General features: G+C 35.3%; 1 protein-coding gene across 4 annotated transcripts; it reads right to left on the bottom strand.

Annotated features, from left to right (window-relative positions):
- Positions 1-6,222: 6,222 nt before the first annotated feature.
- On the bottom strand, positions 6,223-25,575 carry ZRANB2 (zinc finger RANBP2-type containing 2). Of its 4 annotated transcripts, XM_019653225.1 has the most exons (11): positions 25,232-25,575; positions 22,247-22,299; positions 22,029-22,137; positions 20,914-20,996; positions 15,414-15,490; positions 15,006-15,140; positions 13,395-13,564; positions 11,832-11,918; positions 9,746-9,904; positions 8,620-8,693; positions 6,223-8,082 (listed from the first exon to the last, which is right to left on the bottom strand). In XM_019653225.1, the coding sequence occupies exons 1-10, from the start codon at positions 25,285-25,287 to the stop codon at positions 8,660-8,662; spliced, it is 963 nt and encodes a 320-aa protein (XP_019508770.1). In that variant the 5' UTR covers positions 25,288-25,575; the 3' UTR covers positions 6,223-8,082; positions 8,620-8,659. The 4 variants fall into 4 exon arrangements, with proteins under 4 accessions (XP_019508770.1, XP_019508769.1, XP_019508772.1 ...); XM_019653224.1 differs by lacking the exon at positions 8,620-8,693; XM_019653227.1 differs by lacking the exon at positions 8,620-8,693 and having other exon boundaries at positions 25,228-25,333.
- Between the last annotated feature and the right edge of the window lie 260 nt (positions 25,576-25,835).

Below are 25,835 nucleotides of genomic sequence, written 5' to 3'. Positions count from 1 at the left end.
TTTCTTTCATAGTACTAACCAAAATTTGTAATTGTTTCCTTTGCTTTCAATATATGATAAATGAGAATACCTTGTTTCACCATCTAACCATTAACTAGTTCACTGCCTAGCATGCAGTAGGAACTCAATCAACAAGTAATTGAACAAACATAATTCTTTAGTATGTTCTAAATATTGATACTGCCAATTACCCTTAAAAGGCCTGTGCTAACTCAATGACAAAAAAATAATTTTATAGTAACGATATTAATTCAAAAAGCCCCAGCAAACAGTCAAAATAGCATTGACTAATGATATAGAAAGCAATGGTGTGCCTAAAAAGTTCAATTGGTTAAATGTATCAGTCTTTGTAATCCTTAAAAAAGTTTTTACATTTAATTTTAAATTGGTATTTTTCTGACATGTGAAGACAAGTCTTTCAAGTGTGGAGGAAAAACATAGGTTTGCTACTTTCCAATAAGTTTACAAACTCACAGTTCAAACATATTATATTTCTCATATCAGGTACTAGTCTTAGATCTGCATATGGAATACTCTATGAGAAACTGGGTTTAAACCCATTTCCATCATTAATTTAGGGGAAAAAATTTAGGGAAAAACATTACAAGTGAAATGTCCCAATCCTCTCTCAACACGTTCCCCATCCTAGGGTTTTTGCACTGGGCATGTAGCCTGACTACTGATGTGATCTTAATTTCTGGTAGAGTGTGAACTATACTTTTTGACCTTTCCTTTTTGGTGTTTCTAATGCATTAATAACAATGACAGTTTTAAGTGTGATATAGGGAAATGCAATCCTGTTATTCCAATCATACCATTTACAAAGGTGCAAATGTGTCCTATCCTCTAATCATGGTCACTAGTATCAAATTAAAATTCTTAGGCTCTAATAGCCACATTTCTCAAATTACAAGAATGCGACGACTTATTTTTCCTGCTCAGAATTCTGATGTGCAGTATTTAATCACTGAAAAGGCAACATTTAGAAGGTTTGACACCAGCAGGTAGATTACAGAGACAACACTAAGATTATTAATATAAAGACAGCAATTCATCAAACTTGTTTTAGCCCTAACACTTCCATTTTATATTTTTGATTTTCAGGTTTTCTGAGCAAATAATTCAAATTATGCATTTTCCTAACAGCTACTGTTATGTAAGATCAAGTAAATGTCCAAATCATTTTTGCCAATCAAATGTATTTCACTGGTGTAATATTAAGCAATAATATATTCTATGCTATTTTCTTCCACTAGGAGCTTTTAAAGCTTTAAAACTATTTTTATTGACAGCATTTTAATATACATTTGAGCCATTGTGAACTCGATTTAATCTGGTCCTACATCAGAACAATGATGCAAATTATTTTTTAATTCATTGCTTATTTTGCAAATAACACTCAACACGCACTTAGTTCAAGGGTCATACACTCTAAAGGAAATAAATTTATCAATCCATAGCGAAGCTGCTTAGGTTAGTATTTTTGCAGAGACACGTTAGAAACAGTTGACCAAAAGTATTACTTCCAGAGTAATAATTTTTAGTGCTTCTGTCCTTGGTGATATAAAAAGAATCTAAGCAAGATTTCAAAATGTATGCCTGTGAGGCTGACCTTTGTTTCCGATCCTATTTTAGCTGTTTGCAATAAACATAGGCTGCATACTTTAAATAGAATGCTAAAGACAATGAACAATTTCTTTATATGCAATTTCTACACTGCATACTACACCGAAGCATGGCTGGACTGATAATTGTAAACCTTTTCCAGCTTATAAAGAAATGGCCCATTAAACTTTAAAAGGAAAAATGTTTCTTCTTGAGACTTACGTTTAATGCTGGTTTTCATGCTGATCTATCTTGTAAAGATATAATATCAAAATAAAAATTCCAGCAATCAAAAAAGTTTTTCAGTAAAGAAATAAGCATTTATTCTTTGATTACTGGGAAAAAAAATACAACTAAGTGAAACCTCTTAAGAAACATTAGATATTCATTGACTCCCTTGACAAACATTTGATGTTTGCTACGATAGGCTGTTCTACGGGATAGGAATACTGAGTAAAAAAAAGGCCTGCCAAGAAATTTACCTAATTCCTACGGCAACTCAGAGGAACCAGAGATGGTACCCTAGTCTTCTGACTTGAGTCATGAAGGCCAAGTGTGAAAAGGATGATAGTGGGGTGTGTGCAGGACATTCCAGGCATAAGAAACTTATACAGTAAGTCTCATCACAAGTAGTGGGTAGTATATATAGGCTATGTGCCCAGGCATACTAGCTTTGAGGTGAGGTGGTGAGGTGTTAAAACTATAACCTTTTTATGATAAAGGAATTTTAGTTTAATCCTGAAAGCCATGGGAAGACTGAAAGAAATGACTAGAACAGAATTGCTTTTTAACAAGACAATTCTGATATCAGAGTGATGAAAAGATCACTGCTTGGTGAAACAAATTAATTTAGCAAATACTATGGAAACCCTATACACCAGACAGGACTAGAGACCAGATGACCATTTAGGAAGCCACTGCAGTATCTTAGCCTATAAACCAAAGTAGTGGCAATAGTAATGGAACAGTGTGGGTATGAAGGTTAAAAGGTAGAACTATCAATTCTATGTAAATCAGATTGGGTTTGGAGTGGGGAAGCGAAAGAGAAATCTAAGGATTCCCAAGTGAAAATGCTGTTTATTAATGTGAAATATAATACTGGTTTTGGTGGACAGTTTGTGGAGGACTTAGATATGGTAAAACTGACTTTGTTAAAAGGGAGATACACAATAAGCAGTTTAGAGATAAGAATTTGGTGCTGTAGAAAGGAGTAAATAGGAAATAAACATCTGAATATTAGTATATATGAACTATCTGAAGACATGAGTCGGGGTAAAAATAACAGCCAATATTTGCTGTATACTTATGTGCCAGGTGCAAAGAATATGCCCAGGGTCATATAGCTACCATGAAGTAAAAATTCAAATCAGGCACTCTGACTGTTGGGAGAAGCAGAAATCAAATACCAATGCCAATGCTACAACTGGATCACACTCATTACAGCAAATTTTAATTCATGTCGCATTCAGGTTAGAGGTACTCAGCCTTTGTGATGACCCCATTAACAGGCTACAGATGTTTCAGGGGTAGGTATAAAAGTCTTTTTGTTCTGAGTACACCACTAAGGTCTTTCACTCTTCAGTTTTCAATCAGTGTTCAAAGTGGTATAGTTTAGACAGCATTATTATGAAATTCATTTTTCCAAGGTTTCCTACAGCCAGTTATTTTTGGTCCCCTAAGACATGATCAAACCTTGAACCTTCACAAATTAGTCACCTTAATTCACCTATAAACTTGTCCTTTAAGACTATTCAAGTCAATTTTCTTAAGTTTTGACTTTTCAGACAAGACTGATTCTTCCTGTTTTATCAGACTATTTCTACCATGAAATATGTTGTAACAGTGTTTCCCTACTAGATTGAAGTTATGGGAAAGGGCTGTCTTAAACATTTAGCTTTAAATCTACATCTTTTTATTTCCTTGAGTAACACTACATAGCTTTCCTCATAATCTTTTTAGATAGAGTCATTCATTAAAGTATTTAGGAATTTACCTGGCTATTGTAAATATTTTTCTTATCCTAATACTTTCTTTTTCTGATAAATGCAGCAACTACTAGTTATTACCTGTTTATCTTTTATATCTGTGCATAATGCTACACCACCTTGTACCCCATGTAAACACGTATGTGCTTCAACATGGCTGGAAAAAAAATCGTAACGTATTTACTGGTCACTCTCTGTGACTACACACTTGGCTCTAATGCTACTTGGATCCATCCCCCGATACTATTAACTGTCACTGCTCCTATTTAAGGCTGAAGCCACCACCTCCAGTTTTAGATCCTATTCCCTCAATTACTTGATGAACCTCTCTAACAGTGCTGCCCTCCCTCTCGCCATCATTTACTTTCTGTTCGACTGGAGAATGAAGACATGTCAGACACAGGAGCCATCCTAAAGAACTCCCGATGGCCAAAGCTGGGACAATTTGAGCAATAAAATAATACAGCACTGGACTATGACCTAAAATGTAAAATGAATATGCATGTGCCGATGCAGATATTAATTAGGAGACAAATCTTTCTTACAGAAGAATCTGAGTAGGTAGCCCTCGCCATCAGAAGGCAGCGTTTAATTCCCCCATCCCTACTCTGAAGGTGGACTATACTTAGAAATTTGCTACCAAAGAATGGAGTAGGTTAAACGGAAAGAAAATTACAATGGTGAATTAGGGCAATTCCTACCTTAACCAAGTGAGAAACCTCCAGGGATGTCATATGGATAGCATGTATTCCAGATATGATGCGATAAGAAGCGCACTTTTTCTTTGTGGTATTCTTTCCCAAAACCCACAATCCCAGGCTAAGCCAAGAAAAAAACACAAACTCAGAATGGGGCGACATTCTACAGGACACCTGGCCACTATTTCTCAAGACTGTCCAAGTTATCAAAAGCAAAGACAAAATGTCAGACCAGTAGGGACTGAAGAAATATGACAACTAAGTGCAATGTGGTGCCTGGATTGGATCCTGGAGCACAGTGATGGAAAAAAGGTGAAATTCAAATAAAATATGCACGGTAACAGTAATATACCAATGTTGGTTTCTTAGTTTTGACAAAAATATGTTAACGGTGGAAATTGGGTGGGGGTATATAGCAACTCTTTGTACCATCTTCATCGATTTTCTGTAAATTTAAGGTTACTGCAAAATAGCATGACTGTCCACCTACCTTCCCATAAATGACTGAAAATGACACCTTACCAAATCACTAGATTGAAAAACATCTGACCATTGTGGCTTAACACTTACCTTCTCGAACAGGTTATTTGGTGGCTATCACAGGTAAACTGGAATTTGCCATCAGACTTGGGAGTAAATCCCATTTAGCCACTCCTGTGGCTCTCCTTGGCAAGTTTTCAATTTCCTTCAGCTGTAGCCCTCCGTTTTGTAAAACGGGATATACAACAGTATATAAACGTGACAGGAAAAATTAGATAATACCTATAAACCACTTACTACGTACCTTAAATTCTTTTAATCAAAACTGTCCACTCTTATTTTCCAGAAATAATACAATTTCCAGTTCACGAAAGTTACGAGGTTATTTCTATTAAAAATCAAAACAAAAATCTAACAATTATGTCAAAAACAGGGCAGAATGGAGAAATTCCCTACTTTTCTTACCAACATCTTGAAGACTGGCTGTGGATGTCAGATAGCAAGAAGAGACGAGACAACTTGTTTTGAGATTAGACCTGCTTTATCTTCGTAATTGTGCCTAGAGATGGTCTTGAATTTAGAGCTTGCTCTGAATTTGGGCATTTGTTACCCGATACCATTCAATATTGTTCAAATGAAAGGATTCCAAATGGAAACTTAAGAAAACTAAGTAGTCAGAATAGACCATTGTTGAGAACTATAGTGACAGTTTTAAGAGTAATTCAGGAAGCACACTATGGCGTGTTATGAAATAAAGTATGTAGTGTTCTGGTAGAAAGTATTAAACTAATTTGGGTACTCTACATTAAAAAAAAAAAGTCACAAAAATGTTGAGTAACCAAGGTTACAGTGACCCCACTTTGTAATGTTTTAAACCAAGCACTAATACATAAAAATAAGATGACATATAAAGGGTAAAGTGAACATAAAGAGTTTAAAAATGCACAATCAAAAGTAACAAAGACTGGGCCGGCCGAGTGGCGCGATGGTTAAGAACTCGCTTGGGATGCCAGAGGGCCCCGGTTCGGATCCCACATATGAGGGCCAGTGACACTGCCCTCCACAGCTAAGATGCTGAACAACAGCTCAACCTGGAGCTGGGCTGCCATGAGTCGCCGGCGACGGCGTAGGCTGCAGCCCCTGTGGCAGTGGGTTGCCATGGGCTACCGTATGTAGCCAGCAGCCAGCGTGAGCGGCCAGCAGCCGCAGTGAGCGGCCGTCCAGAAGCCGGCGGATCTGCCTCGCCAGAGAAGAGCGCAATGATGGTGCCAACTTGGGCCAGTGAAGCAACGTCCTCCACAACTAGATTGAAGAACAAGATGACAGCAACTTGTCTGTTCCCCTTCCCCCAATTCCCCAGCACTGTTCCCATTCCCCCAATTCCCCGAATAAAAATCTTTAAAAAAAAAAAAAAAGTAACAAAGACTGTAAATAGCTTAAAAATGAATACTAAATCAGAGGTTCAAAATTCTTTATTTCTAACAAACACCACTTGATGCTTGACTCACAAGCTTTATTTACATTTGACTACAGCATCATTTCCTTATGAAATGAACTAATACAGCTTTGTTAAACCAAATGAAATCATAATCATCTGAATTGTCTGTAAACTATTAGCTAAATTTATAACCTTGCATTTGCTTAGTACAGCCAAAGTTTTAAATACAGAAAGCACAAGAATAAACCAACAGTAACATGGAGAATCTAGAAGATCTGGGCAATTTAGAAGGTGGACTTTCAAGAAGTCTGAGGCACAATTACAAGAGAGAAAAATTCTTGTGCAAACTACAGTAAACGTAGCAAAGAAAATTAAGACGTAAAAAAAAAAGGGCAAGATCATTGTAAAATTTTATCAAAATATTTCTACATATTTTGCTTCCATCTTTAGATCAGTTGAAGAGAAAAGCCATTCATTTTAAAATAAAAAAAACAAATATAATTTTGTTTGGTCTGTCTACAAAATACCTTAAAACGTTTTAATTTTTAACTGCAGTAGACATTAAATGTTCAGGAAAAAAAAAAAAGAAAAAATGGGTACTGATCCCCAAAACAAAGTCCCCAAGCACAAATGTTGATTTCCCCTGAATATACTTACCTTGCATTGTCACTGAAGATACTGTTAAGAGAAGCCTTTTTCTTTTTAAACCAGAAGACATAATAATGCTCAATGACCAGGTTTTAATTTAGAGAAATAAAACAAACTCTTATAAAGTATTTTAAGCCATAAGTAATTTCAAGTGACTAGAAACAATTATTTCTGCTTATGTCATACAGAAATAAGCATTCATTTGTTACTCAGAAGACAATTTTATGCAGTGTTTAAAGTTAAACATCTCATGGCAAATGTTCGCTTAAATTCACAATGTTTCTCTTGGTCTTTCACCCGAAGAGAAATATACTTCAGAAGCTTTCTTCAATTTGTTCCTCATTAACTATGACTTAGTTTTGTCTACCCTATCACATGTGATAACTGGATTTTTAAAGATCACACAAAGGTTCTTAAAATATTAAGATAAACATTTTGAAATAAGACATTTTTCTCATCAGACAACCATAACAACAGAAAATAAATGAACTGTTAGATATTCTTACGCAAAATTATGTCTCAGAAAGGGAGCAATGAGTAACACCTTTCTCCTACAAGTCACAGGATTTTTCTGCATTAAATGTGGTGGTGCAAAAAAGTAAAACTGAATAAAAAAAGGCAATGATTCTAAGGCACCCTTAGCATAGGGAACTTCAAAATAAAGAAATTTCTGTTTTACAACTAGTTCAACTTTTTCTGGTAAGAATCACTTAGGTTAACATAAACAGGCTGACTCCTTTTCTCAGATTAACATAAACAGACTGTTTCCAACTATTTTACCAAGTCTTGCCTCCACGCCCAAGTTCCGGGAAGCCTAGGTAATCCCATCTTACGTCAATAAACAGTTCATATTTGGAAATGAGAAAAACAAGAGTTCAAATTAGAGAAACAAAGTACTGTTATAGCACAGATGGTTTTAAATGAGGCAATTGGTAGTAAATAAAGAATGACAAATAGAGCATCTAATTTGGGGACATTATGGCTTAAAATACTATTTACCTTTAATTTCACAAATAAACACAGCTATTTTGTTCTGAAAAGCAATGAAAGGCATGCACCTCTACTAGCAGATTTAGCACTTCTGACCAAGTAAGACACCAACTTCTTAAAAAATATGCTTCATGCACTGTACTGGATTTCTTTTAAGATGTAAATTTTAATACATTATTTCTTTTTTGAACTTGAACGGGAACCAGAATGAGATGATCCAGAAGATGACCTGTGGTGCCTGGAAGACATAATGGAGAAAGCAGAGTCTAGTAAGCTGGAGCTGGATCTTCGCACTCGTTCATCAGACTTTGAGAATATAAAAAATTAAACCTCAGTATAGTGGCAAAAGAAATAAAGTCTAAGATACAAACTTATACATACAAAATTAACTAGTTTAGACCTTGGATGTGAGCCCAGTAATAATGTAATTTAAAATTCACTACAATTAAAAAATATCTCTCATTTCAAGATATAGCCACCTCTCAATTATTTAAGGTAATGAAGAAAAGCCTTGCAAAAATGCATAAAATTACAGGTAATATACAACAAAGGCATATAAACTTGGTAATGAAAGTATGACTAAAAAACAATCTGTACTGACAATGTAAATAGTGTGGTAAGTCTGTATGTAAAACAGATACAGCAAGGCCTCTGTGTATGAGTACATATATTCATAAATAATTACATTTTGGAAATCTAGGTCTCACAAGAAGATTGCACAATTAGTTATAGGGTTATATTCATGCAGCTAATATGAATAAGTCAATATATCAACCTGGGTAAAGTAGTGGTGTTCCGAGGGGTTGGCCCTGGGCTCAGGGTTGTTTAGTGTTTTCACCAATCACCTGGCTTATGGAATAGAGAACATGTTCATTAAGTTTAGATGACAACAAACTAGGGGGATTTTATGTGGCTAAGATAAAAATTTGCAGAAGCAGTAAGAAAGCAACAAAATGAATTTCACTCACATATGGAGTAATTTTTTTTATATAAAAAAAATGCAGAGAAACAAAACTAGTTGTGCGTAACCTTAATAATCTAAACTTCAAAATGTGAAGAAGCAAAACTAATCATTCCGTACAAGTAGGAATCATGAGTTAATCTTACTACCACTGAATGCAACAATAATCAGACTTCACCTAATCCTAACTTCCACAAACTGAAAGGATAAGGAATATCTGCCAAGATTACAAAGGAAAGCATTAAACTGACTACGCAATTAGACATTGAGAGTCAAGAGAAAGTTAATGAAACAAAGTAATTAGTTTGTTGTGCAAAAGGCTGACAGATGACATGCTCTCCAAATTTAAAAATGTCAATACAGATAACATACTCTACTAAAGGTCTTTCTCAAAAAGAAAAAAAAGAAGGGATTTGTACTGCAAGATAAAAAAAAATGTATTAACTGTAAGAACAACTGCCTTATAAAGGGAATGAAACAATTTGCTGTGAAATGCATTTATACATATTTAAATGACAGATTTCCAATGATCTAGAATAGTTTTTTTTATTAGATGCCCTAGAATCCTGATTTCTAATAATGTAAAATCTATAGCATAAATACATATAAAAGTCAACTTCTAAATTACTTCAACATACAGCTTCTGAATTAAAATCTTAAAAGACAGAAATAACCGAGAGTTGGCTATAATTATATATGAAAATAAATATTTAAATAATAAAATGAACAGAGTGGAAGAGTGGTTTCATCTACAACTTTTCTAAACAACCTGATCAAAGCACACAAGATAAAGTCATTAATGTTTTCTGAAGTTCAAAGCTGAAAAGTATAATTTAAAATTGGAATAAAGGAGATTACAAAAATCTAATCCTTGATTAGGAAGTTTAATCTATTAAACATACTTAGGAACACCCACTCTTATTTCTACAGAAACCCAAACCTTTCGGGTGACCGTGATCTTGTTCGTCTTTTTTTTCGATCACCAGATGAAGAAGATCTAGAACGACTTCTCTTTCTGTTCCTCTCAGGAGAAGATGATGAACTTGAATAAGATCTTTTTCGTGGGGAAGAAGAGCCCCTGTGGGATCTGGAGCTGGATCTTCATTGATTGAGAAACAAATCAAACATTTCATTAAAAGAAGAAATGAGGCAGATCATTTAGTTAACAGCTCCAAAAATAAACAGAATTTATAACTGAAAATTTTATAAGAAGAAATACTTACTATTTACTCAACAGAAGACTTCTGGTTCAACCATGAAAACAATTCTATTTAAATACACTTACTTTTACTTTAATTTCATCTCTTTTAAAAATTCTAAGGTAAGTGTTCATCACTTAAAAACCAGCTTAATACATTAAAATAGAATTTTAAGTTAGTTTTTTTTTAAACTGAAGGCTTTCATTTTATAGTATACATAAACAGCCAAACCAGCAGGTAACTACATTTATATGAATTTATGTCTAGAAAATACATCCTTCCATTTGGAGAAAAAGTAAGTATCCTATATACAACTTCCCAAGAAAAACAAACATAACAATTCCTTATGGAATTACAAAACTTATTAAGTTGCTATAGAAAAAACAGGGATAAGGGACAGGAATGAGAAAGAACAGGAACTATTAAATTGCTAAATATTCAAAGAAAAATAAAATGAGTAACTCTGAAACTTGATTTCTATTAACAATATTTATTTTTATGAAGGACCACTATTCATGAAGTATGAAGTGTTGACATTCACATGTTTTAGAGGTAGAGATAAATGTGAAAATGTTTAAATACAAATTTTTTTCTTCATTTACATATTTTGGTTGAAGTAATTTAGCTCAAACTTCCCAAAAAATTCACCTTTGGGCTTAAAATAAACTCAGAAAGCCCAAAAGGAGAATTCTTTGGAAAGTTATAAGCAATGAAAAAATGTTTAGAAAGAATATGAGGATTGTTCTGGAAACCTTATTTATAGTGCTTCGCAAAGGGTACTAGACTTAAGAATCTTCACCTAAGGAGCACTCAAAGGACTAAAACATTGATAATACATCATCATCATAACAACAATAAACTCAAATGCTCTCTGTATTGGCTTAATACAAGTGTGCATATCATTCTTTTCTCCTTAATTGCAGCTTACATTGCAGCTGATTTCTAATGCTACAGATGTGACTCTAATAAGCTTTAAGCGATTACTTTTACCAAAAAAGCTACCACTAAAACTTCAAAGATCTACATGAGTTGAATTGTAGACATTTTTCTTATTAATGTTAGATGCCTTTAATAGATCAATACATTAACTTAAAGAAAAAGGCAGCATATTTTGACTAAGTTTAGAAAAAACTAGTGTCTCATGCTTTTTTTTTACAAATTATTTTTCCCTCGGTATTTCTGACTAAACGCAACCTGAAGTTAACAATGTTATTTAAGATCACATTCCACCTAGACTAATCAACCATATTTCCTGATTTAGTTTGTGGAATTTAAGAGGAATGTCTGTTTCATACATACTGTTTATAATATTCTACGTAATATAGAGTAGAAATATGTATAAGACCCTTCAAAAACTTTATCTAACATAAATGACAAAATTATTTCTGTAAATACTACAATTACCTCTCCAAACAGTTTTGAGGCAAGGTTATTTTTCTTCCTTTTAAAAATGGGAGTAAACATTTTCTTTTTATTTGCATATCTAATTTTATCTGAACTACTACTGCAAACATTACTGTATGAGAGATTTGGTGATAAGACTTGGCTCCATTTTCCTACTTCATCACATTTTAGCACACAAATAACAAACCTCGAATAATGTAATAACCACCTTAATTCAATCATGGGAATGTCTTGGTACACTGCTGGCAATGGAAACATCTCATGGTGAGAAAATTAAGCTGAGGCAAGTGCATTAGTTTTCTAATGCTAAAATAAAATTGACAAGTAGAAGCAAAATAAGAGGGAAAAAAAGCAGCATCGCCTTCTGTAGCCTTTAAATATTTTTTTCTCTCTGCTTTACAGAGAGAATGCTACCTCATTCACCTTGATTTCGACCCACGAGATCTCGAATGTTCTCTGGAACTGGAACGAGATCTTGACTGCGAACTGGAAGAACTTCTTGAACGGGACCTGGAACAACATGGAAGGTTTTTTTTTTTTTCCCAGGACCCCTTAATTCAGCTTTCTGATATGAACACTGAAAGAAAGATATACATTAGAATTCATTTTCATATAAAAAGATAACTACTTGAGATATTTTCAAAACACAATAAAACTTTTGTTTTGATATTTATGCCAAAACTTAAGGTAATAGGTAGCTTTTGAAAATAATCAATTATTACTTTCCAAGTTTGACAAAATTAATCTAACAAGGCTGTTTAAACTAAAATCACTCAGTATTATCATTTTATTAACACTGAGTACTTTATGTTCACAAATATTTAAATTAACTCAGGACTTACACATCCAGGAATTTTGAATGTTGCAGTTTGCATTTAACTTCTCTGAAATATCTCTATCAATTTCCCTTATAAAATCCCTTCTATAATATTTCCTCCGTCACTAGCTAGTATGAAGCTTTAAATGCTGACATGTGTAATTGTTTTTCTGTCTACTTAAAGGTTAGAGAATTAAAGGGATAATACATTAACAACCCTGTCATTGTTTTAGGTAATTATATTATTAAAAAATGACATGGGGAGACAGGGCCCAAATTTTAATTATCACAAATGAAATAAAATTATTAATCTAACACCTTTAATTTGTCCCTTAAAATAATAACCTGCAAGATTATATTTTAGTCTTAAAATTACTATCTTTATAACCACTCTTTTAAGTTTTCAGATTTTACAGTGCTCAATTAACAATTAAGTAACTGTTAAGTACTCAATTAGCTAATATTTTTTCTTAAGTACCATTAAAATTCATTGCCCACTGCTTCAGTTAACTATGAAGAATTCTTCAAGGGAACACTGTTTTTATAAGGTACTGCTTTTTCTCATCTAAAATTTTATTTTATTGTTGACTATATAACCAGGGAATATTTATTAAAATTTTACATTACTAACAAAATGATATTCAAGTACAACACCAATTGAATCCTCTACTGTAGTCTTGAACATTTCAAAACTATGAGAAATTTAGCCAACAGAATTTATATGGCTGAATTTTCTCCTTTATCCAGAATACCTATGCCAAAATAATTTCATCAAAGCATTGTGTAACAAGCAATAATTAATGCCTAGAAAAATATTATACTAGTCTTTAACAGTGAAACATAAATCTTTCCTTAAAATTTTCTAAATGTAATCTATTTAGATAATATTACTAAATGCAATGATTTAAATTCTTAAAGTACAGGTATTTTAATAAAAGGCCTGGTGACAAAACGGATTTAAGAAAGTGTCATACTAAGATTTGCATTTCTGAAAATACTGGACTATAACTTCATGGCAGTAAGAAAAAATTATCTTTTAAAAAGTGACTTGAATGCAATCTCTAAAATAAAAAGGAAAGCTTATTCAGTCAAGAAAAACAAAATTTAGAAATAAAGAAGTTAGATACTGACATTTTGACTGGTGTTACCCTTGACCTGTACCCGTTTACCTGGACCTAGACCTTGAACTTGAGGGGGAGGATGAGCGGGATGAAGATCGTGAATGTGAAGATCGAGATTTTGAGCGACTTCGTCTGTTAGGTTTCTTTTTATTACTATCTTCTTCTTCACTGGCATCAAGATTATATTTTGAGAGATCAGCATCATCTTCATCCTCATCCTAACAAAAATTGAGTCAATTATATTTGACATTTAGGTATTAGTTCTACCTACTAGGAATGATGGAAGTTCTACATACTGGACGTCTCCATATGGATATACATCACTTCACTGCTATCTCAGCAAATTCATTCTCAATCCAGAAATATTCCTATTACATAATGTATCTCAGATAAACAGACATGATTACTGTCTCAAATATTTCAAAGAAACCTAGAAGTCATACTTATTTCCTCTTTTTCTGTCACAATGTGTTACCAAATAAGCTGTCAAAAATTTTCAATTTTACTCCCATAGAAGTCCTTGAATCGATCTCCTTTAATACTTTGTTTTTTCTCTACTATACTACAGTAACCTTTTAGGTGGTCTCCCTAACTCAGGAAATCCATTCTGCCTCCCCAATAACTCAATGTTCAAGTTGGCTCTTGAACAATGCAGTGGTTAGAGCTGCTGATGCCCTGTGCAGTCGAAAATCCACGCCTAACTTGTGACTCCCCTAAAACTTAACCAATAGCCTACTGTTCACCAAAAGCAGTCAATTAACACAATTTGTATATTATATGTATTATATACTGTATTCTTACAGTAAGTAAGCCAGAAAAAAGAAAATGTTATTAAGGAAAACACATTTACAATATTTACTGAAAACAAAACAAAACCTGCATATAAGTGGACCGGCGAAGTTCAAACTGTGTTATTCAAGGGTCAAATGTATATTAACAGTCATCACTCTAAAACACAGGTCAGATAAATACACCTTATTTGTTTCTTTAAAACTTTAAAAATTGTTCCACATTGATTTGTTTAGTTGCAGTCAAGGGCCTCTTATGATTACACTCCAAAATGCCCTTAATCTGGATATATACATCCAACCATAAAACTTGACACTCAGGCCCACAGAACAAACATCACCTGAAGTGGTCCCTGCTCCCCTTATTACATTCTGCCCTCTGCTCTAAACACACTAGCCTATGTGTTTGTTTTTTTTTTTAATAGGGTTCTGACAAAGGCAACTTTATTATTATTTTTTTTAAGCTGAGCCATCCTGCCACTTGTTGGCAGCTCAGAGGCTGCTTAGCTCGGGCCAGGAATCGAACTGCTGTTGCTCAGAGCTCAAACTCTTGAGCGAGCTCTTAACCAAATGAGCCACTTGGCCTATGCATGATTTTTTTAATGTTGCTAACTTGTTTCCTACTTAGGGAACCTTTACTTGCTGTTTTATTTAAGTTCCATTAAAATAAGCGTGTTTGTCTCAATCATTATTTTATATCCAGATCCAGAATAATGCTTGGCAGAATGGAAGCTCAGAGCCTCTTTGAGAACAAATGAGTTCATACCAGAACGTATCTTCACCATTGGCCAAAGATCGTCAAAAACATTCATGTTATGCCATAGCTCAAATAAGACGAAGGGGAAATAAACAGGACAAGGAAATCATTTACCTCATCTAATTTATATTTAGAAAGATCTTCATCCTCATCCTCTTCTTCTCCCTCAGATTCTTTATCTTCAACTTCCTTTAAAATAGATGCTGGTCCCACTGCCTTCCCTCTGTATTTCTTCTTTTTACGTCCAAACTAGAGAAAAAATTTCATAGTATTTCTATCAACTGAAAATGTATTAAACTTAACACTTTTTTCCTAATGAATTACTCTTATGCATTTAAATCAATGTATTTTAAGTCCATTATGTCAATTATATAGTCAATTATGATTTCCTACAAAATATTAAGTTTTTGTAAAAGACTCAAAGTGTACTTATAAAAATAAAATATTTAGTATTTTTCTTTTGCACATAAGGTCTTTTCTAACATGTTTTTCTAATTTGCATTCACCTAATGTATAGCTTACCTCATCATATTCACCATCAGATTCTTCTCTTTCTATGTATTCAACATTTTCTCTTTCATTAAAACCACCACCATATCCTATAAAAGGGAGGGCATAAATTATTATCCTGTGACAATTCATTAAAATAACAAAAAAAAATCTCAAAAACACCTCCGAGCTATAAAGAAAATCTTACCAATAGCATTTGGCTATGAATATAATAAACTACCAATCTTTCTAAAAGCATATAAAAAGATCACTAGAGAAAGTCTCAAACTGAGATACTTAGCTGAAAAAGTCCTAGAGCTATACTTGTAGCTCTTCTCAATTTCAAAATGTCCTTAGGCAAAAGATGCAGACCATGCATAGGGATCCATGGTGAAAAAAAATCTCCTCGAAAAACTGAGCACTACTAGGTGGGAGGGGGTGGGGATGAAGAAGAAGGGGAAGGGAGGAGACAATACAAATTGGTAACTACAATATGGCCTCAGGGATAGAAAAGACAGTATGGGGAATATAATCAACAATGTTGTAAATATTTTTTAGGGGGCCAGTTGGACTAATGTCTTGTTAAGGAGACAGTGTAGAGGCCTGACCACCGCACTGTATTTCTGAAGCTGATGTTGAATAATATTGTATGTCAACTACAATTATATATACATATAGTAACGGGATGTGGAGTAGAGTGTGGGAATGGAGTCAATGGAATTGTAATAGGTAAGTAAGACATCAGGGGTGGGAGGGCAGTGGATAGGGGGTGGGGGGGTTGTTACTTTGTGAGGGGTGAAAAGGATAACTATTGCATTGTTCTGTACACCTGAAACTAAAAAAAAAAAAAAAAATCTCCTCAAACCTGTTATAACCAAGTTTTAAAAGAACTTTCCTCTATAGTTTATCATAATTCATCAGGGAGAAGTGGGCTCAGTAAGAACCAAGAATCAAATCTAATTATTTACCAATTGCAGATAGTCTAGAATTTCGATGTTGAAATTCTGCTGGGCTAAAATGCAGCTAGAGTTTGGTAAATTCCTAATATTATAGGCAAATACAACGACATGATAAAAAACATCCAAACTAATTTTAAAGCAACTGTTTTTAATACATAGGTAAAAAGTCACTGAAGGTTCTCTGAAGTATCCAGTTAACTTTTAAACTGAAAATATTCTATTAAAAAATCAAGATCAGCAAGCCATTATTCTTTGATTTCACAATTAAATCTATGATTAAACAAATAAGTCTTTGACATAGGCTTAAGAGAATTGGAATAAGAAAATGAGTTAATTTTAGAGAAAGTGACATGAATAAACCTTCCATTAAAAAAACAACTGAGAGGTATGTGGTCAAGAGTAACACAATCTACTTCTCATATTCCAGAGCAGTACCAGCACCAGGGCAGTGATTCCCAGATCTAAGGATTTCATGAACCAGCAAAATGTTAAATCAATTTGTAAACAAGTGTTTTTATTTTAGGATTTGTGACTTTAAATTTGTCAACATGAGCGTTAAAAAAATGATCATTACTCTATTATAATTTCATTACAGAGCCACAAATAGAAAGGCTATAACTATCCCAATAAAATAGTGTAATGCATTTCTCTTAAAAGAAAAAGCACACTATAACATCCTTTCTTTTCTTCATTATACATTGTACCAGTGAAAACTGCAATGTATCAGTGTTTATCTTTGAAATATTGGTTATCATTGCTTTCCTCCTCCTCCTTTGTTTGAGACAATATGCACTCCAACTGAAATATATTTTCCTTTTGTTTCTCTGTCCATGAGTAAAAAGTGTATTAAATGCCATTAACAACTTTTCCTTAGTAAAACCTTGCCTCTAGTTTTTCATATCAAATATAAAATGCTTTAAGCTGGCTGAGTGGTGCGTTGGTTAAGAGCTGGCTTAGGACGCCAGCTCTGAGCAGCAGGGCCCTGGTTCAGATCCCACATGAGGGCCACTGACACTGCCCTCTATAGCTAAGATGATGAACAACAGCTCGACCTGGAGCTGGGCTGCTGTGATTCGCAGGCGATGGCATGGGCTGCAGCCCCTGCTGCAGTGGGCTGCCATAAGCTACACTGTGTGGCTGGCAGCCAGGGTGAGCAGCTGGCAGAGGTGTGAGCTGCCAAGAGCTGCCGTCCAGAGGCCAGCGACCGATCTGCCTCACCTGAGAAGAGCGCAATGATAATACCAACATGGGCCAGTGAAGCAACGTCCTCCACAACTAGACTGAAGAACAAAAGGACAGCAACTTGTCTGTTCCCCTTCCCCCGATTCCCTAGCACTGTTCCCCTCCCCCAATTCCCCAATAAAATCTTTAAAAACAAAACAAAACAAAACAAAACACTGCTTTGTCAAAAAGGATTTCATTAATCTTTGGCTCTAACATGCCTGTTTTTACTCACCCAAATTCCCTACATCTTGTACAATGGCCAATAAATTATTTCTTCAATGAATGAGTACAGAAAACAATTCTGGTAACCCCTTTAAAAATTTGAGCTGTATAAAAAAAGGCTTTAAAATAGTTTTGATGAAATAAGCAATCAAGAACTTCTGGGTTACAACAAAAATAATATTTTAAATTTGTTTCAAAGTGAAATGTAAAAAGGTGAGCAATGGCCAGTAAAGCATCAAACACAGGTTTAAATCAGGACTGAATCAGGGCTGTGACAATGGAAATTAAGAGAGTAAAGAGGATGAATATAACCTGTCCTTCAAAGAACTAAGATACTAACTTGAAAATTCCACTATTCTATATTTTGAACTGTTATCTAACTTCTGAGAAGTTATCCTAAGGAAATAGTCCAAAAGAATAAAAATCACAATGTATTATGACTGTTTCTACTCCTGTTATACGGTTAAAAACAAAACAAAACAAAAAAACCCCAGAAATGACCCAAAAATTAAAAAAAAATAAGGGACTAGCTAAATAAATTATTGTACCACCATTTGACGGAATTATGTAGGAGAAAAGAGCACTCTTTTAGAAGTAGTGCATCAAGTTTTCTTTTATTCACGGCCTGTCCCATGCTTAGGAAATGCTCCCCTGAACTTTGGACTTTGTTATTACAAATGGTAAAGAGAAACGAGAGAGCTAAGTGTAAGTTAGTTCACACCTTCTACTGTAACCAGCAAAGACAACTACTTGAAAAGTGAGAAAGGGTCAAGACACCAAATGACAGAAAAAAGATCATGAGTAAAGTGAGAAGGTATCAAACAAGCTTTGAGGGTTTCAGTTGTTAAAGACTACAGATCTTGTGAGACAGTGAAATTTTAATTAAAGGAGTCAAAAAATAGGTCAAAGAGAATGTAAGTAGATAAAAGGCTTCTGGGGATTATAATTTTTAAGACTGTTAAAAGATTTTGGACTTCATCCTAAAAGCAGTCATAATGGTTTTAAACAAATGCGAGTTTTTAGTTTGGAAAAAAAACAGAACGAAAAGCCTCTGGGTGTTACTGGGCAAAAATGGAACATATACAGATACCATGTAGGTGGCTATTTTTCCAAGACAAGATAAAGTGGTATCTCTGCCTAAGGTAGTGATGTTAAACTTTTCGGGTAAAGAACAGATGGAGGCGTTATTATGAAGGACACCTAGGTTTCTGGCTTACATAACAAGCATGTGGTAGGTGGTACTAAACACGAGGAAGAGATCACCAGAAGAGGGCCAGGTACTGGGGGAAAATCATGAATTCGGTTTGGATGTAATGAGTTTGACAATTACATGGCGACAATGAATAGGCAGCTAGAAATATGGCTCAAACTCAAAGAAGTCTGAGCTGAAGACATACATTTGGCATCATGGTCTGCTGACAGTTACTTAAAGTTAGGGCTAAGAAGATGCCTAGAAAATAAAGAGCAAAAAAAGAGAGCTTAGGGATTGAATCTGGAAGAACTTCAACATTCTGTGGCCAGGCAGACAGCAGAAGAGGACGAAACTAAAAAGGAGACAATAAACAACCAGAGGTGTGGGGTAAAACAGATTTTAGAAAAGGGAAAGAATGTATACATTAAAGAGGTGTGAGGGAAGGCAAAAAATGGAGGCCCTTACTAGAAAGCTTTAATCTACCCAGTCAGTACAAAGGTAAGATCACTTCCTGCGAACGAGAAGAGTGGGGTAGGATTTGAGGATTGAAATAGAAAAAGAAAAAATATCTAGGACATTAGGCTACAATGTTCTCACATGTGAGAATACAAATTAAAAAAAAAAAAAAAAGGGGGGGGGGGGGATTAAGGTAGAATCTCTGCTGCACCTCTGGAAGGGCGAGGTCCAAAAGACTCTTTAGTCTCTTATCCCCAGAAACCAAATAGACAGTGGAAGTCGTCTAAAGTCAGGGAGGCAAAAAAAAAAAAAAAAAGAAACCAGGGAAGTACAATAGTTTACTAAGTCTAGGTCTGACAAGGTGACAATATATAGAAGAAAGCTTTGTAATGATGTATGAATCGTTGAATGATAAAATCAGATTTGAAGTATACTGGTAATGTGGTTGGGCTAATTGTTGATAATGGGAAACCCATAATCTACTTGATAAGTATTTTCATCTCACCACTGACAACAGAGAATCAATGGTAAGCTGTTGTGTAGGTCAACTGTTACCAAACTATCCGAATTACCTACAGATTTTGGGGACCCACCCCCAAAGAGGTGCAACAGCTGTTTTGGAATCTATACTTTTGAAAAGTTTCTCAACTGACTCTAATGCATAGCCAAGTTTGAGCATTACTGCCTAAGTTTTAGATGAATACTTCAAAAGGTGCCTCACTGCCATTTTTTTTCCCCCTCATACCAGGATATGAAATAAATGAAAAAGTGGTATTACTCTCTCATTTAAACCACTAGGGGGGGAGAGGAGAGGAATAAAGCATTTCTTTAAGTATCCTAATATCACCATTTATTAGGAGAGGGCTTCCTTCCTAATGATGTACTTTATAAATTGTGAAATTATGAAATAAAGATGACGTTTTTGAGTTGGGGGGAGGGGGGAGGAGAATCAAGGTAAAAAACATAAAGGCATGGGCCAGCCAAGTGGCTCGGTTGGTTAAGAGCCCAAGCTCTGAGCAACAGGGTCGCTGGTACGATTCCCACATGGACCAGTGAGCTGCACCTGAGCTGAGTTGCTGCTGAGCTGCCAACAGGTGACAGGATGGCTCAGCTGGTGAGAGCACGTGCTCCTAACAAGGTTGCTGGTTCGACTCCCACATGGGATGGTGGATTATGCCCACCAGCAACTAAGACTGAACACGGCACCTTGAGCTGAGCAGCTGTGAGCTGCTGACGGGGGGCTGGATGGGACTGGACTTGGGGCTGAGCTAGCTGTGCCCTCCACAACTAAGATTGAAGGACAACAACTTGGCTGTTCCCCTTCCCCAATTCCCCAATAAAATCTTAAAAACAACAACAAAAAAACATAAAGGCAGAATAGAAAGAATCCTCAACCACTGTGTTCTTATGAGAAGATGATATAACTGTCAATTCAATTTTTAGTTGTTTTAAAATGATTTAATTAGAATGTGTATCTTACCCGTTCTTTCTTCTAACTTAGCATACTTTGGAGTATTACACATGTTACACTCTGATCTTCTGGCCCAATTCACATTGCTGCAACTTTAGAAGTTAAAAATATCAAATTAATAGATAATTACAAAAATAGTAAATTTTCAGACATTCTAGAATTTTAAAATAAACCTAAGATGAAATCACTACCATAAAAAAATGTTTGCTAAGGATATTGTACACAAAGAAAATGTAACACTGTACATTTTCTGAAGAGAGAATGTGGGTTCTAACAGACTGAACTATTCAAGCAGAGAAGCAAAAACTACACAGTATGAAGAGTGCCTTCACCATTTTATGAGAAATTACAGAGATTCTAATGCTTTAGAGGAAAAATATCATTTTAAATTAAAAGTTCTACTAATTTCTCAGTCTCTGAATTCATCTTAAAGAGTAAGGTTATATACTCCCAAATAATGTTATTTTTCTTAAAGGAATCAGTTCAAGCACTGAGTTCCACAGCACTCAAACCCAATCTTAATCTGTTGCTGGAAAATTCTTCATTACAAGTTAGTATCTATAGGATCAGAAATTTATGCAAGACCCTCTTCTGATTAAGTCCTCTTTCATATATATTTGATTGATCTGCATAACAGAAAAAGTGGAAGGCAAAAAAAAATCAATGCAGAACTTGAAAATCAAGAATATTAAGAAACCTATCTAATTAGAAATAATTATTTATGGTGTGCATTCTAAAATTACTTTGTAAACAGGCAAAATTAATTTTGTGGAGTATTTCACAATAATAATATAGGCTTAAAGTTTTTAACCTTTTTTTTCAGTAGAAAGAAGTAGGCTCTGGTGCTTTTAAATAGCTCCCCCTCCTTTTTGGGGGATGGTAGCTCACCTTAAGCATTTGTTTACTGGTATACATACTCCATCATAGTTAACAACTAATATTACTATTAAAAAATATAATTTAAAAGTTATTTATAGTTACATCAGATACAGAGTAACAATCAACAGACTTCTGATTTAAAGGTTACCATGGCTGGTCAATGTGACTAATAAGAATTGGTAATATTAAGTAGTGGCTAGATTCATTATTACAGAAGAAAGAATAGATGATAATTTGAAACATACGTTTTACATTGCCAGTCATTAGCACTAAATAGGCCTCGGCTCTTTTCTGCAAGTGTCTTTCCTATTTCAGTTCCCCCTGCTTTCATCATCTTAGCCTCAGTTGTTTTCTCTGAAAATTGAAAAATAATTCAATATGAATTAGGGGAAATAATGACATGATTTACATATACAATGTATAGGAATATACATTCCTAATAGAAGCTTCCTTAAATGCTTACCCCGACCACATCTATTACAGCTGGTTCTTCTGGCAAAGTTTACATTTCCACATCTGAAAATAAAGTAAAAAATATTTATAGGGATATTTCTTTAAATCAATACAATTTTTAAAATTTTATATATACAACTTTGTCGAACCTCATTATATACTTGGCTTCAGAACTTCTAAAGCCATCTCAGTCATGTTAATGTCAGTATTAACCATAAAAAAAATCCTCACAATTTAGGTGGAGAAATATAAGACATGAAGTCAGAAGTGCAGGATAAGAAACTCCAATCTTTCACTTTCTATCAATAGTTATGTGATCTTGGTAAGGCACATAGTATCTCCGTGCCTCAATGTCCTCATATTAGCAGTATCACTGTAGTCATGCACCACATAATGATGTTTTGGTCAATGACGGACAGCATATACAATAGTGGTCCCATAAGATTATAATGGAGCTGAAAAAGTCCTATTGCCTAGTGACTTCATAATTAAATCATTACTCATGTGTTTTTGGTGATGCTGGTGTAAACAAACCTACTGTACTGTCAGTCATATAAAAGTACAGCACTTACAGTTCTGTATATTACATACTTGATAATGATAAATGACTATTTACTGTTTGATTTAATCTCATGTTGTTTTGTATTGTAACATACTATACAGGCTTGTAGCCTAGGAGCAATAGGTTATACCATATAGACTAGGTATGTAGTAGGCTATACCATCTACGTTTGTGTAAGTGCATTCTATGATGTTTGCATAACAAAACTGCCCAATGACACATTTCTCAAAATTTATCCCTGTCGTTAAGTGGTGCATGACTGTAATTATAATGAAATACCCTTGCAAAGCTGAAGTGAGATCTGACTCCACTTCAACAATTACTGATGAGACACCCAGGAGTTCAAAAAAACCTCAAAAGAACTCCCAGTATAGAAAATAAGAAGATATACACAAAAATGTGTTAAGTACTACAAGCTATACAAAATCCTGAGGCTTCGTGGATCTTGATAGAACACTTTTTACAAGTAGGAGGTAGGATGGTAAGGAAAGAATGGAGATAGGTTGTACTGACTAAAAATATAAACATGTTCAATAATTATAAGGAAAATGAGTTTTTTAGGTTATCAAACCTCTGAAACCTAGTTTAAAAAAATGGTAATCATAACCAACAACAACACATGGAGTAACAATACACTTTATGCTTATATTCAGCAAACTTAAATAAAAACAAAAAATTATCGGGTTCACTAACATGGTCTGAATAGTGCATGTGCATATCAGTAAAAGCATGTTAAAAGCTTGAATGACATGTAAAGTTTAAATTTTTAAAAGAATGTTTATTATTATTATTTTTTTGGGTGTTATACTAGAATGAAATAGAGATGTGAAGTATGGAATGACCACTAAACTAAATCACTCCAAATAATTTTTAGTTCTCCCCCCCTAAAGAATATACTTTTTGACCCAAATAAACATTGAAACTACATTCTTATGTTTTCTGGATTTATACAGATTGTAGAAATAAAACTCTATTCACATATTTGTAACTGAGTTGAAATGCACTCTCTTAGGGGCCGCCCTCAAATATTTGGGTGTGCCGTCATTAATGAGGCTGTCAAAAGGACATTCTTCTACAAGACAGCAACAACACAAATCAAAAGGTGCTCAATACCTTTTGTTTTCAAATAGTCTTACCATTCAAAGCAATGCTGTTCACAGCATATCACTTTTATCCTGTTCAATAGTACCTGATAGATGTGAAATCCTTCAGGTTATCTTAATCTTGATGCAATCGAGAACCACAATTTATTATGTAAAAAAAAAAAAAAATACACGACCATGTTTCATTTACACTGCTTAAAATGTGGACAGAAGGCAAGTGCTGGGGAAATAAGAACTTAATCTCCTTTAATGACACTAGGTGACTTAACTTTCTGAAACTATCAATAGCTGTCAATGAGTATTTGCTACATATCACTGCTCTGCACACACTACCTACACTATATCATGTATACATTATAAGGAAGCTATTCTATTTTTTTTTTAGCAAAGTTAAATAACCTACTTATGGTTACAGGTCAACAACCAATAGGGCTGGAATTAAATCCACGTTTGCTTCAGTTTTCCCTCTTTACTACCATAAACTCTATGTGCTATCTGTGGCTAACTCAGGCACAAGATTTTTATTTGAACGTGAGTTGTGCAGTCACAATTTCTGACAACTACTTCCCACAGTAATTTCCCTGTGTTTCCAAATAGGTACACCAACTGGAGCACCCTTCAACAAACTGACAATTTATTGAGCACACTGCCTTCAGCAACGTCAAAAGCAGAGCCACTGAAACACGTGCTTCTCTGCGGCGCCCATTCTCCAGGGCGAGATGGTAAACACACAAACCTCCGCTTTTTCACCTCTACCTAGGCGAAAGGTTCAATACTTGTGGGGAAATTAAAAGTCAATAACGGAAAAGTCAGAATTTCCCGAAGGGCTACGGTAGTGTTCAGGAAAAATGTCAACAGGCCGAAGTAAAGTTTGCATAAACAAACAAACAAGCAAAAACGAGGTGAACTATGAGAAGCAAAAGAACGAGTTCAGAAAAGCAACGCTTTCCTCGCACAAGATAAAGTTCTGAGGGAAAAGTCACGTGAGGGAGATCAAATACCCAAGCTGGCCTCAGCTAGGGAGATTTCCTTATCGCTGAAACCTGGCCGGTGCGGGGGTGGGGGCAAAGGGAAGGCCATCTCGCTCTCCAAAAAGAGGGTCTTGGAGACAGACTGTCGAGAAAACGCTGGAGACATACTCAAAACAAAGGCTCCCGAAAGACCTCCTCATGAAGAGACTGGGAGCCTCCTTCCCGCCCGGGAGCAGGCGATTCGCCGCCTCCACCCGGCTTAAGGAACAGGGGATCGTAAAAAGGGAAAATGCCACGCCGATTTGAGAAAGCCTTCATCGATAAACCCCGATCCAATTCGGGACCCTTCATGTACTCACTTTTTGTCAGGGCAAATCCAGTCACCGTCACTGACTCGAAAATTCTTGGTCGACATCTTGGACGCCGCCACCACAGCCACCAGCAGCTACGTCTTCACAGGAGGAAGCGGGCAGGGGACTTTCCGCACTCCGGGGCTGTCCCCACGCCGCCTGACTCCTACCCACCACTACGTCAGGGTTGGATAATGAGGGAACTTAGCCGGGCTGGAGTCCGAACGTTATTGTCCAGAGTAAGATGACTGTGCGATGTTCTTTTCTGGCCGAAAGAATTATAATGCAAACGTATTTTCTCGCGCTAAACTAACAGGCGCCGCAGGGACACCCCAGGCGGGAGGCCTTCTTGGCACTACACGCTCTGAGAGCCCTCTACAGGCGGGAGGACCCGAAAAGAAAGTACTTCCGCAGCTCAGATGGGAGGAGCTAATCAGGCGGAGGCGGAAGTGGCTGTTCAGCTTGGTGCTTGGAAACGTGGGTTGCATAGTCTGCGCTTTAGGGCACAGTGGGCTCAAGTTCTGGAGAACTTATTTTAATAAAGGATTGTAAATTCTGTTCTCTCGTTATGCACACAGGATGCCTTTCAGAATATTGTTTTGTTAGATAAATA

Source organism: Hipposideros armiger, unplaced genomic scaffold, assembly GCF_001890085.2.
Source record: "Hipposideros armiger isolate ML-2016 unplaced genomic scaffold, ASM189008v1 scaffold_200, whole genome shotgun sequence".
Taxonomy (NCBI): Eukaryota; Metazoa; Chordata; class Mammalia; order Chiroptera; family Hipposideridae; genus Hipposideros; species Hipposideros armiger.
This window is presented reverse-complemented; position numbering and strand designations above follow the sequence as displayed.